Source organism: Argiope bruennichi, chromosome 4 (assembly GCF_947563725.1).
Source record: "Argiope bruennichi chromosome 4, qqArgBrue1.1, whole genome shotgun sequence".
In the NCBI taxonomy this organism is placed as follows: domain Eukaryota; kingdom Metazoa; phylum Arthropoda; class Arachnida; order Araneae; family Araneidae; genus Argiope; species Argiope bruennichi.
Genome location: NC_079154.1, coordinates 99261232 through 99275868, shown reverse-complemented (window position 1 = coordinate 99275868; position 14637 = coordinate 99261232). Strand labels below are relative to the sequence as shown.

Sequence of the window (14637 nt, the reverse complement as noted above, 5' to 3'; positions counted from 1 at the left end):
GAAACTAGGCAATATATTTCTTAAGCTAGCTGCAAACTTTTAAGCAAATCATTGATAAACTTTTAAACTAAAAAAAAAATTGCTTTGTACCTATTTATAGGAGAGAAAAAAAAACAAGGCTCCCCCCCCCCACTTTTTAAAAACGGCTTATGTCATTTAAGTAGCATATTTTGGTTTCATAGATGTTTTTTCAATCTTTATAAATAAAAATCAAAAATATAACTATTTTAGAGCGCTTTTCAAAAAGTTCATCCCTAACATAGTAACATGCCTTAAAAAAATTGATTAAAAATAGGTAAAAACCTTTACAGCAAATAACGCAGTTAAAATTCAAAATTTATTTTTTAAATGTAAGATGTAAATTATTTTTGTGCTTCATCATTTTCAGAAAATATCGTGAAAACGCCAAAATTTTGTACAGTTTTTTTAATTAGTGAAAATAATAAAAAAAAATCGCATCACAGTCCATACATATCCCTACTCTCCAATGTATATATGCGAGAAATTTTTAATAGCTATAGGCCATATGATCTTGTCTGTAAACCGATAGCACGCATACTCATTCATCTTTATTATTAGTATGAATAAAGCAAGATAAAGCAGAAAATATGAACTATAAAATAAAAGGTAAAATTATAAAGTCAATTCAGAAGAGTAATTTTTTTTAATAAAAGTTTTAGAGCAAAGCCCTCTTGATGCCAAACGATCTTTGTTAGAATATTCACTTTATTTACGCATCAAAGTAGCTGGTTATGGAAAATTTAATTTTTATCATCAAGAACACTCACTAATTTTAACAACCATCCTTTATCTCATTAGCCGCTTGATCTAAACTGAATGTGAAACTAGCGACGGGTTGTCCCAGATGGAAAATTATCCGTCATGATGTTCTGAATGACGAGTGTTTTCTGTGTCTTTAATGAGTTAAAACTTTCCGACGCCTCTAGGTGCTTTGGGAATTGGTGAAGTCTAATACATTTTTAGGAAAATTAATTGTTCCTAAAGGGGTTAATTCACGATTACATGGTACCCATTAAACAACCCTTAGCGTTTTAACTTTGGCATCCGCCCAGAATCCATTTGTCAAATTTTGTTATACTTTAATTCAATATTAATGTTTTATAATTTGATCTTTCTAGGGCAATATGTTTAAGGTATGCAACACTATCATCTAGACCACGCTGCCTTACTAGTTTCTATTTTGGAATTCAAATTAGATTTTAATTCCAGTATTGCTAATTTCTTAAGTTTTTGCTGATGTTTAAACACTATTGTATTTCTTTTTGTATGCACCTAAGTTTTAATGTTTAACACTTTGACTACACATTTAATTGTGTAGTCAACGACTTTTGTATGTGAAGCGCATTTAATTTTTTAAACATGCGAAGGCAGTAGTTCTTATGTAAGAATTCATTTATTTCTTATTGTTCAGAATATATACTGCTGCATAATATTGAAATAACTTAAGTTAATTAGAATTACAAAAACGGAAACATTAATTCAAATACGGAAAACTCGGATTTGTCAAATGCATCCAAAGGGTTAATATTGTTATATATTTAAGACATCCGACTAGATTCGGAGGGTATTTTTCAAATAAGCAAATATTTTAATGCTTATATGATATATATTTTTATTAATATAAGGATACAATGGCGAATAAAAGTGAAATTAATTAAATTTATATAACTTCTGAAGAAAAAGGATATTTTGATGCAAATTTTAGATTTACAAAAACTAGAATTGTTCTAAAGAAAAAATTATTAGTTTTTCATTTTTCTTTGTAACATTACATGTGTAACATATTTTGGAGTCTAACTATTATCTAAGAATTATATTCAAAAATAAAATTTTTGTGTGTAATATATGAAATTATCTATGAAATTTTGGAATTTTTTCAACAATATTTACATTAAACAATCATAAATCGATTTCGAACATTCAATATCAAATCCATAGTTCATTACATTCTGCATAAAATAATGGACACTAATTCTAAATTTCATTCAGATATCTTGATTACTGTTTGAGATATGACGACGCTCTTACAATAGAATTATGAAAAAACTCGTTCTTCAGAAAATGCATTTAAAGTTTTTATATGCTTATAAATAAGCATCACTTACATGTCAATAGTTTGCTATAAATTGGCTTCTAATTTTGGAAACAAAATAAAAATATCACTGAAAACAGAAGCGTGCCTATTTTTTTTTTTTTTTTTTTTTTGTACCTGAAAATAAAAACGTACCTATTTTTTTGAAACCGCAAATAAAAAAAAAAATTGGGAATTTTTCATCTAAATTCATGTTTTTAATCTAATCGGATGCCTTAAAACTTCTATGAATTATTCGACGTAATTTTTAGAGTCTTATCGAAGGATTAAATTAAATTTTGTCTACTGTGTTTTTGAAAATTATATCACAACACTACATGGTTTAACTTACCGTCGGATGGTACATGCATCGTGATTTCAGTCACGTTAATAGATTCTATAGCGAAATGAGAAAGATTATTTCATGCACTTAAAGATAATTCGTTATGTAAACATTTGTGCTAATTTTATTCACTGAATTATTTTTTCCATTCATCTTAAATATTCAGTGTTTACTTCGTTATATAAAGAATTATATATAAACATCGAGTAGAAATTCATGCTTTCTATTTTTAAGAAATAATAATTTATTAAAATATGTAACTGGGATATGTTCTTGTCTAGATTTTTGTATTTAGCTCATTTTCATTTTAAAATGCAGCAAAACAGAGCAGAAACTCATGGTAGATTATTCGAAGTGTTTTTTGAGCATGCAATTTCTACAAATATCAGGAAAATAATAAAAATCATTCCACTAAATTTTTGAAACAGCGATGTGAATTATGAATAAAATATTTATTTAAATGTGAAGTAAGGGATGCGCATACAGTTTTTAGCTCAAGAGAGCCAGTAAGAGAAATAATTACCAGTTAGGCCTAATGAAAAAAAATTCAATGCATCTATTTTCTGATATAAGTGTTATGAATATTAAAGCAAGGATTACACAGTATTGAAATATTAACTCTTTGCACTCAGGTGGTGTCTTTCACTCATCATTCAAGATGATGCATCATTTTTAATGTTTTATTCATTTTTCAATGTTGTTTGTCGCCTACGGAATGGTAATGTCGCCTACAGAATGGTAAAAAGATGCAAATTAATATTTCAAAAAATTCGACTTAAAATAATTATGTATATTTTTCAGAGCAATAAATAAATCTTTGTATTAGGTGAATAATTATGCTTCGATTTACTTTTCCGAGTGAAAAGGGTTAAATAATGACTACTTTAAGCTTTAATTGCAGATCCAGAAAATTATCTGTAAAATTTCAATAAAAATTGAATAAACATATGGTTTTTTTAATATTCAGTTTACAGATATTTCATTCCGTTTTATAAGTTTCAAGTGCATAACGGTAGATATTTGGCTATACGAGATTTCATAATCATTTACCCATATTTATTGTTACATATAACTCCAAAAGAACTTCTCCCTTACTGCCGTAGCCTTCAGAGTAAATTGAATTACCGTTATCGCCATGGTAACCCTCTGGGTTTAGTTTAGTTGAGTTATATTAACGTCCCGTTTGAAGCAACACTAGGGCTATTTTGGGACGGACCTCGTAATTTTGAATCTCGGTCAGATGACGAGGACGACACCCTCTCCACACCACACCACACCAGCGGGGGCAACCCTCTCTGAGAGAGGGAGACTATAGCTGAATCCTAATTGTTATTATCGGTGATTGTAAAACCGCTCCCACCGTTTCTTGGGATGTTATTCTGATTTTCAATATTAATGGCTGGCATTAAATCTATATAAAAACAATTGTAAACAATCTAAATACAATGAGGGTCACTATATCAAAAATTACATTCATTTTTGGGTGTATTTGGACAACGCGGTGTTTGCAAACATAGATTATATCTTAAAGCGCCGTTATTTTCATCGGTTCATTTGGTTAATAAAAAAAGACGTCTAAAATACACACTCCATTTTCTTCGCTGTACTATAAAGCACAGAATGCTTGTATGTGGGACTCGGAAAATAAAAATCTGATCACTGATGGCGCTTAAGGTCTTGCCCCAAATCCATAATTTTATGCAGAGACAGAGATTACATCTTTATGATAAGGCATGAAAGAAAATTTTGGTGTGACCACTTTCACTGGTTTTTTTTGTTGAGGAAATGGAAAATTGCAGAACATTATTTTTCTCTTCCAATCTTTATAAAACACTTTCGGTATACTTTGTCTTACTATACTAAAACTTAACGATCAGCGATAATAGTAAATCATTTAATACAGCGAATGAGGAAATAAGTCAACTGATTTATTACAGAATAGTGAATGATAGCCATCACCTTCCATTACGAAAATCAATAAATCAGATTAATTGAAAGAAATAATATGTTTTTGTGGGTGTCAAAACTATATATTTTCATTCACTAAGTATAAGAAATGTACTACCTTTTATATTCGAATGACAAATCATTTACTTTTAGCCTAAGAAGTACAGAAAAATTATAACGCTTTATACTCCAGTAAATTAAATTTTATGACAATCTTTTAGATGTTTCCAGTTGTAGATTATTCGTTTAAATTGAAGGTTTATATGGATAAATAATTTTCTCAGCATAGTGCTTCAAATTCAGAATAAGATATGGATTTTTATCTATAAATATATTAATCTTTGAAGCTAAATTATGGGAAGAACATGGTTGATGTGGTGATATTGTCGTAAATGCTCGAAAATTTGGTTTAAATATTTGTAATATAATTAAATAATTGCAAAAATGACAAATTCATAACAATAAAAGCTCGTCTTCGTTTCAGTAAACAATATTCATTACCTTTGAATCTCCAAATGTGGGTATTTTTAATTTTGGGGATAATGTTTTTAATAGATATACACGGCATTATTTATTAAAATGCAACACTTTTACAGAGTGGCCCGCCAAACTTTATATATAATATTCAATAGGATTTCTATGTTGAAGAGTCAATAATATTATTCTTGTTCCGTTTCTCAGCTGACTAGTATAAATTAAATTAACATTGCCACATTAACAGTCTTGGTACAATAATTAGATAATTAGGTGATGGTACAATATTAGGTATTAGGTGGTAAAAGTTAATTCAACAGAGTGTCTATTATATCTCCATTCTTGTACAGCGTACGAACTTTAATATTCTGAGACTAGTGTTATTCTAACCATTTAGAGATGGTAAACATTCCTTAACTATTTTACTGGTAACTACTCCTTAAGTATTAAAGATGGTAAACATTCCTTAACTATTTTACTGGTAACTACTCCTTAACTATTAACGATGGTAAACATTCCTAACTGTATATCAACTATTTAATAGTCAGATATGCAAATTCCAGATAGGCTAATCCACTTTCCGTTGTTTTATTCTAATTTTAAGGTATTGCATTTTGATTTTTCTAACGTAACACTTATTTACATTTCAGATAGATTTGACAATTATAAAAAGAAAGTTATCAAAAAAGTTGAACATTTAAATGTTGTATTGACTAATTGTATTGCTATAGTTAAAGAATGAAGGTGTTTAGAAGTAAGGAAAGGTTAAAAATTATAACTCATTTTCAGTCCATTTCATGTGGATTTAAACTAAATTATTATTGTTAAATCAAAGTACCTATAATGATGCTTATGTAATTCTGTATTGATCTATACAAAATAAACCATTGGACAGTTTGATCATTACATATCGCGATCAAAATTTACTTTTAGAAAAAAAAAAAAAAAAAGATAAATGTACAGATTTTAAATAAAAACATTTTCTTCGTAAAGGGTTTTTCCATGTGCGAAAAATAATTAGCAAAATAAAGAACTAGTCCCCAAATTCTAGTCCGATTTAAAGAATTTTTATTTTATGTGAAAGCTCAAAATTCCTAAAATAGTCATCAATGGTTTCCTATACTACTTTCGAAACAAATTTCATAAACATTAATTCATTGTTAATTCTCTACGGATAAAATAGCGAGGAAGTTTCCCAACCACAATTAAAGAACCTATTTTGGCAATTTTTTGGATGTAAGAAAATTTGTAAGCTCTAGATACGTCATCAGTAGTTTTCCGCCTTTCAACAGATTTCCATTACCGAGATATACTTTTATATAAATTTTAATCTCCAGCCAGAGAAATTAGACCGATAACACCAATTAATCTCGCCAATTTACAAGCATGAGTAACCAGCCAGAATTCTCTTTAGTTAATGTGAAAATATAATTTTAAATATTAGTTTTGTTGTGATAAGAGGCATTTCATGAAAATTAATATTATTGATCTGTAAGAAGCGAATGATTGAGGTCGACCTATTTAGTTTAATATTACTCGATATTAAAATAACAATACATCATTTTACATACTTGCGCTTTAAGTATTAAGAAAAAAATTTTATTCTTTAAATATCAATTGCAATATGAGGACTAAACGAAATAAAATCGAAGAAATTGCACATTTTAAGACGTGACCGTCGAAAATAGAGCGGCTAGATCTCAATGAACTAGAAGTTACTCAACGGATTAAACTAGAAGTTACTAGACGTTTCCAATTTGTGATTTTTTAAATTTTAATATAATTTATAACCTGAAGAGCATTCTTATAGTATAAGTGATAGTTATAAAAATATTCTCCAGCAAATCTGAAGATTAGCACTGTATAAAATAGATATTCAATGTACATTATTCATATTATTGGTAGTAAACGAATAATATAAAGCTATTAATAACACTATGGAACTATAAGTAACACCAGAATAAAAATTATAATACTATTAATTGGTTTATAAAGAATCAGATCCGGTTTGAGCATCGCATAAGACACTATTTCCGTTACCTGTCTATACTGTAACCACCGGTTACTGAGAATCAGGTTAGGTTAGGGTAGGTGAGGTCAGATAAAATGATTTAACTGGACAATAGGCCATTTTAATGTTATATCTGTTGCCGATTTTCATTGTAATATATGCTTATTTAATGCACTTCTTTAAAATGGAGTTAATATTTAATGATGTTACTATGATCATTAAAATTAATATACCAGGTAACTATTATACTTCTGGAAAAATAGTCACCAGAAGTATAATAGTTAACAGATTCTTAGTATAACAATACACATAAAAACCTTTTTTTGGACAGAAAGTAAATGGAGATAAAAATGCATTTGCATGTAGCAGTTAATCATTTTACCAAAAATTAAATGACAAGATTTAAGCAAAAAATTTTGCTAATTATGAAGTATTGAAATACAAAAAGCTCTAGTTCGAATTCAACTAAATATTTCTCTTCTCATATATGCATCTAATATTTATTTCAAGTATTTCTGATTATATTTTTATTTAATGCACAAGCATCTATTTGAAGCAGACATTTGCAATGCAATCGCAGTATTAACTAAAAATGTATTCAGAGTTTTGCTACATTACGAAAGGTTTCGCAATTCTTAATAATTTTTCGGTCACATCTAAAAGCTGAGATTCGATCTTAGAAATTCTCTCATTGCTGCATCAAAGTAATATCAAACTAAAGTTCTTCAAAAAATGCAACACAGTAAGTTCAAAATCATGTCAAATATACAATCATAATGAAATTATAATCAATTGCAGAAATCGATCAGTTGAGAATTTTATTCTTTTTTATTTGAATAGACTGAGTAATAATATACTTTATTCAAAGATTTAAATATTTATAAATAAATTTCTCAAAAATTTTTTAGAGTGGTCTTAGCATTTTTAATAGAAATAATAGCATATATTTAAATAAGATTGCATGTAATAAATTGAAACATATAAAAATTGAATGCCGATACGCTTTACTTAATTAAATTAGATGACTTGAAATATAACAGACAGTTCCTGTTAACTTCTTATAGCAGTGTGTTAGATTTTTTTGAAAAGTTTTTTTTTTTTTTTAGTTCATATGAGAAGCAAGCTTAGTAAAAAGTAAAACTCCAAAAATTTTATGATTAAAAACAATCAACATGATAAAAGAAGATATAATTCATAACAGGATTAAGTTAAGAACAAAAGATATACATAAAATGAGCTTCATATTGGAGTTTACGTAAATATTTTTTCGACTAGACTTCTATATAAATTACTATATTCTGTATATATGTATTAGCATTAAATGAAGTGGATTCTGCTTAAACCAACTTTGTCACAATAATAATTAAATAAAAATCGATACAAAGTGCTTGAAACAGTATTTATATTATTTTTGTATGGGTAATAATTTTGACAGTAAAATAAGTGAACAGTAGATGGATTAACTAATACAGTTACAACATATATGAAAAATTCTATTTACTCATAGTTATTATTCAAAAATGTCTGGCAATATTTGAAATTTGAAAGGATCATAAAAACAAAAACGAATCATTCTATTTTCATTGAATAAATATTTATTTTGCAGAAGCTTTATCCCGGGACAAGGTTTAATATATAATTAATAATTCTAGTGTTACAAATCTGGAAGTTTTGCATATGAACAACGCAGAATTTAATTAAAAAGATCTGGATGTTCAAGTGTTTGTGATTTTTTAAACTTTCTACCATGTATAAGAAAGTCAAATCCTTTTAAATATTTTAAAAAGAAATCACATAGCAAACATTTGATAGCCGAACAAAATCGAACCACTTCCGCCTACTTTTCACCTTCCCTTACGATTGCATCATTTATTTTTAGAATTACTTGTTCCAAAAATAGCAGCACAACTTTTGTTTCTTATAAATGAAAGTTTGTAGCTGCATTGGCAGTCATTTACATATGATAAACCGGCTTATTATTTTGCATCCGTTTTTCAAATTATTAAACACAAGATCATATTTTCACTTTATATAAAGAACAGAAAACAACAGAAAGATCAGGTTCAACATATCAACTTACTTTGTATCATGGTATTGCGGTAACGAGTTCTTCGAAACGCTGATAGCAGCGTTATTCTTTCGCTCCCCATTCAGTTTTTGCAAAGGTTCTTCATTATCGAGTAATCCATATCCCTTCGAACTCACGGAGCTCGATTTAGAATCACTGTTTAGCATATCGTGTACCGGTTTGCGTCTGACCACAAGCCAGTGCACTCAATTTAAGTCTGTTTCAAGGTAAAGATGAAACGGTCCGTTCTTTGATGAAAGAAAGCAACCCTTCCCAATGGTGCTCCAATGCCGCCAAATTGTATTTCACGCGAGCGCGGACATCCAAAGGAATCAACATACAATGAAAATAGCGAATGATGTGACGGTGACTGCAGTGTACCTTTCACCTGCTCTACTGCGCCGGGTGAAGGGTTGCCTTTTCCAACAAACCAAACGAGGAATTACACAACATTGTGAATGAGATGTCACAGGATGCGTTGTTTCTTAAGCAACGGCTCAAAGCATTCTATGAAAGCAAACTTTGCTTTGTTTCCCAAAAATTATTTGGTGATAAGGGCGTTAACTTATCTGTCAGATGCCATGCTATTGTTTAAGTCAAATCTTGTTAATTGTGAAATCAACACTTTCTAAACAACATTTACTTTTTAATTATTATCGTTTTTATCATATTGTTTAACTTTCGGTTATCGAAAAAAAATTCTTATGTTTTATTGATAACTGAACGTTAACGGATATTTAATGTTTGAAACAATAACTAGATAATAACTAAACTCATTGAATTAAAAAGAGGGGGAAAAACCCTAGTTGAATTTATTTGTTTTATCTCATTTTAAAAATATGTAATATTTAATGCTTAGTCCTAAATTTTTAGAAACACTTCACTTTTTGTTTCATTATGTCTTCACTTTTTTTCTGAACGGTTTAATGGAAGACATTAAACATTCGTTAATTGATCATATCTATTTCTATTCTATTCAATCTATCTATTTCAATCCAACATGGCAGAAGTGTTTATTTGTAAAACTAAATAAACAATGGTAAAGAATACAGAAAAAAATATTTATATTCTGAACTTCAATTTTTGAGTTTAAATAATTTATAGAAAGCAATAACAGTTTAATTAAAATTTCTTTTCAACCCTTTATTTACCAAATTGTTTTATCATCTATTTTTCAAATTTATTTTTGAATCATTAGTAAATTTTGGTACAGAAAAAACCCTAGATGAAGAAAAAAAAACTTTTTTTAATTAATTAAATTAATAACAAAAGATTTTTCAATGCTATTTTTAGTTAACATCTAATGTTTTCTATTGCAAATATGTTCTTCATGTTCTTTCAAATATAGTTAGAAAAAATAGTCATATATAGAAGATACAGATAGAAGATATCAGCCGGATTTAAATTGCATTTTAGGGTACATTGGTAAATAAAGGGTTAAAAAAATCCTTCTTTAAGTCAAACATATAGTAAAAGAATAATTATCAAATCACGCAAATTACTCGAATTTACTTTTACTATACAAATTACTCAAAATCAATTTAAGAATCCCAAAATCGTAATGACGCGATTATAAAACGTTTCACAATAAAAGTGTAAACTTGCGTATCAGGTTGCTATTTAGGATTCAAGTACAAAGGGAGTACGGAAGTTCCAGATTGGTATGTCGGTTCATTCGGGTTCACGTTGTAAGATTACATTGTTTTGGAGGAACTTACAAAGGATTGATTATCTTCGTTGATAATATTGCTCATTTAATTTACATTTCTTTTGTAAGTGTTCTTGATTATAAATACTGAACTGTTTAGAAAAAAAAAATGTGTCCTCTCTTTATTGTGGTATAGAAGCTCTGATAATGTGTAGGAGTTCTGTTTAAATGTAGCTTCCGACTCCGTAATTCTAAATTACGAATAATAATTCTTTTATTACTCCAAAACAGGTTAAGGGTTACTTTAATATAACTTAAGCTAAAATAGTACCTGAATAAATCTCAAATTAGAAGCTTAATTAAGATCCTTATTTATAAAATGAAATAAAAATGAATTGCTCGGATGCTCCTAAAAATATTCAAGACGATTTTTTTTAAATCCAACTATTAATAACGGGTTTCTGTGAAACAAGTGCAGCTATTGGTTTTTTTTTATATATTCTATAAAGTACGGAACAAAAATATTTAATATATTAAACCTGAGATTCACAGATAAAAAATAATTTTTTGCTTCTTATTGCTTAAATGGAAAATAATGCATCTGGTAATTGTATAAGGTTCTGATCACATGGAATTTTGATTATTAATAAAATATTGATATAGCTTTAAAATGAATTACAACGTCTTAGAAAGACGGTCGAAATCTTACTGAGAGAGATCTGGGACCAATTTTGATTGATTGATAAAGTTAGCGTCCCATTTTGAACTACACCAGAGCTGTTTTGGGATGATTACGAAATTTTGAAGCATCACACGAAATATAATGCCATTCTGTGCCCCAGTGCCTATAACACTAAGTTATCTAACCAGTTGGATAAGCACAGGATGGAAAGAAAAAAAAAGAAAGAAAGAAATGTTAAAGAAAGAAAGATACTACAAACCATCCAGGGATCTCCAGAGAGAACCCCATCGGTGTCAAATCCTGTGTTTTGATTTCCTTCGTGAGAACTGCACTTTTGAGAGACTTTTGAATGAATAATTTAATTGATTTTGACAAGTGGCATCTTGGTGAAGCATCATACAGTGGAACGAAACTTGAGTAGGTAAATTCTGCATAATTTCGACAACACACCAATGCTGAGCAGATGGATTCATTGAGTACCAAGTCCATAAAAATTTTCAGAACTTTGGAACCCTTGAAATCAACTTATAATTCGGGACTTTGCATTTAAACCACTGTGAAGACCAGTTAAGAAAGAAAGCCTTCAAATAGATGCTTTGCTATATTCCTTTTAAAAATTGAATGATGGTATTTATCTCAACAAATACACAAATAAAAAATATTGCACTGATATTTAGCATGTTTGCATTGAAATATTAGTTATCTATTCTCAGTTAAAAAATAATTCGATAGCGATTAAGAATTATTTTAGCTTTAAAATAACTTTTTATGTTTTTTCTTAAGAAAAACAATGATAATCTATAGTAATTAAGTCATTATTTTCATAAAACAATATTATTTTCATAATAATAAACAATAATTTTTCTAGATCGAATTTAAAGGTTAAAATTATTTTAGTAAACTAATTTTACAATTAAATACATAATATCGATAGATGAATTGAGCCTGAACATTATCACTATATGGGGTTTCAGATTAGAAATTCGAAACTCTTTTGCAATATTTTAATACATTTCTCTCAGTAGCCTAATATCACATGGTATAGCTGTTGCAATAACATAAAAAAATTTTAAGCAGAATAATCCTCCTTCAATTACGTGGTTACTAATTTTTTAAAAAGACTTCTTTCTCTTCACAAGATAACAAAATCTTGTGAAGAGGAGGAAGATAATAAATCGTTCGCATTGGAACATGCTCATATTATAATTAAGAATAAATATTTAAAAAAATCGAAAAAGTTAAATTGTTGAATAAATGCTTTTTTGAATTTAAAGATTCCATACAAATCGTTTTCTTTCTTCAGAAAAATGTTCAGAATGTTTCAGAAAAATGGGAATGTTGAAATGTATCAGAAAAATGAAAAAATCTGAGAAAGTTAAATATTCCTGCTTTTTTCATTAACAATTCAATAAACCTCGAAACAATTTTCCTAATATATTTATTCTATAAATTCTATACAGGATAAATTTATTAGGAAGAAAGATAGCAGTGATATATGAATATGAAGTAAAGGCTCCACTATTGCGTTTAGTTTAGAAAGAATTTACAACGCATACATATCAATAAGATATATACAATATTTCATACACACTGAAATTTGAATTCTTTTGATAAAGGCTCATTTAGCACTTGAGGAAACATTCCAATTCAGCTTTCGCATATGTTTTGATTTCTTTGCAGGAAAAGACAAAAGGCAGACAGAGATATTATTGATGAAGAAGGAAAAAGGAAAAAAATTAGAATAACTGATTATTTCAATGGTATATTATTGCTGTTATAATGTTAAAAAATAATACTTAAAAAATTTAATCTCTTTGTTCCTATAATTTTTAATGCAATTTAACACTATGATTTCTAGCATTGTGCTTTTTCTTCTAATTCCTAATTATTAAAAATTGATATTATTTTAAAACTTACAAATACTTTCTAAAATAATTTTATTATTTAAATCTAAATAAAAACTCATGCTACTTATTATACAAGGAATATGATATAGTTGAAGCAAAGTTTACAAAATTTCATCTTTGAAACTAAAGGGAAAAAAAATTACATTTTAATCTGAAATAAACAAAATTACTAAAAACTATTATTTTAAAAGTCTGGCAAATGTTCATCCAATTTAAAAATACAGTACACTCCCGAGCATCCGGTCTAATGTGGCGGAAGGGCAGGCCGGATAACAAAAATGCCGGACAGGTCGAAGTTCTGGGAACTTATTCCTTTGCCTAACAATACCAGAAGATACAGTTTTTATACGAAAACTCACTGATGTAATACGTATTTTCTCACTTCTTATATCTTCCCTCCATTTTTCTCAAGCCACGTAGAATGCAAAGGCGGCCGTGGGCTGTTGTATCATAAAAGCGGTTATCGCTAATGTGTGAAGTTAAAATAGAAGGCTCTGTACTGGTACTTTATATACTGAACAGCAGGCTTCAAGAATTTATTAAAGAAAAAAGTAAGTTATGAGTATAAACTGTTTACATTTTAACAGAAATTCTGTAAGGGCTAAATTAAATGCAGGAAGCACACACAAAACATTAATGCAAATCGTAGGCCTAGTTCTTAAGAAATTTGACTCAAACTTATTTTGTTTTTCACTGATAATTGATTACACAGATATAATTAAGAACAGCGGCAACAAGTGAGGTCCCTTACACACTGACGAAACATTGAACAACTAGCAGAACGCAGCTCTATTCCTATCACAACTTGCATTTTGCACATGACACATAAGAGGATCGCAGCAGACGCCCGCTTCCAATGCTTTGTCAATGTTACCAATGCAACACCTATTCCTCATTTAATTACAATAAATGAAAACAAGGTCGGATAGTACGGAAGCCGGATAGTTGCAATCCGGGTACTCGGGAGTGTACTGCAGTATATAAATGCTAAATTTATTATTTATTGAATGATAAATTTAAAAAATCTCATATATTCAGTATGAAATATTTTTGTAGACACAAATTTAATACGAATTCTTTAATTAGTTTAGAAATCTACATTACCTTTAATTTAAAAATATAAGAAAAACAATAATATAATTTGTTTTTAAATTGAACTGAAAAGAAGAAAGTATGAATACGAATCCAAATAGAAGGAGCAGGTGACAAAGATGGAATTATATAAATATAATTTACGATTCCAACAATAAAATAAAATACATTCTAGACCTTCAAATAATTATTTCATAAATGTAAAATTCCACCATTATATTAAATTATTCCATTGTTTTGAGAATCGAGAAAATAGTGAAAGCCTTTACCAATCATTTACGCAACACAATGCGCAACACTTCCGCCTTGGAGCGAAAGCATAAATCATTTTGAAATAAAGGAAATGATTTTAATGGGAATTATTATTTCATTC

At 28.5% G+C, this 14637-nt stretch overlaps 1 protein-coding gene across 1 annotated transcript in view; it reads right to left on the bottom strand.

The window, feature by feature from the left end:
- LOC129966635 (ATP-dependent translocase ABCB1-like) overlaps positions 1–9424 on the bottom strand; it is a 65403-nt gene extending 55979 nt beyond the window's left edge. Inside the window, exon 1 of the mRNA XM_056081133.1 lies at positions 8948–9424. Within this exon, the coding sequence (XP_055937108.1) occupies positions 8948–9102 (155 nt within the window). The 5' untranslated portion in view covers positions 9103–9424. The remainder of the gene's footprint in view (positions 1–8947) is intronic.
- Between the last annotated feature and the right edge of the window lie 5213 nt (positions 9425–14637).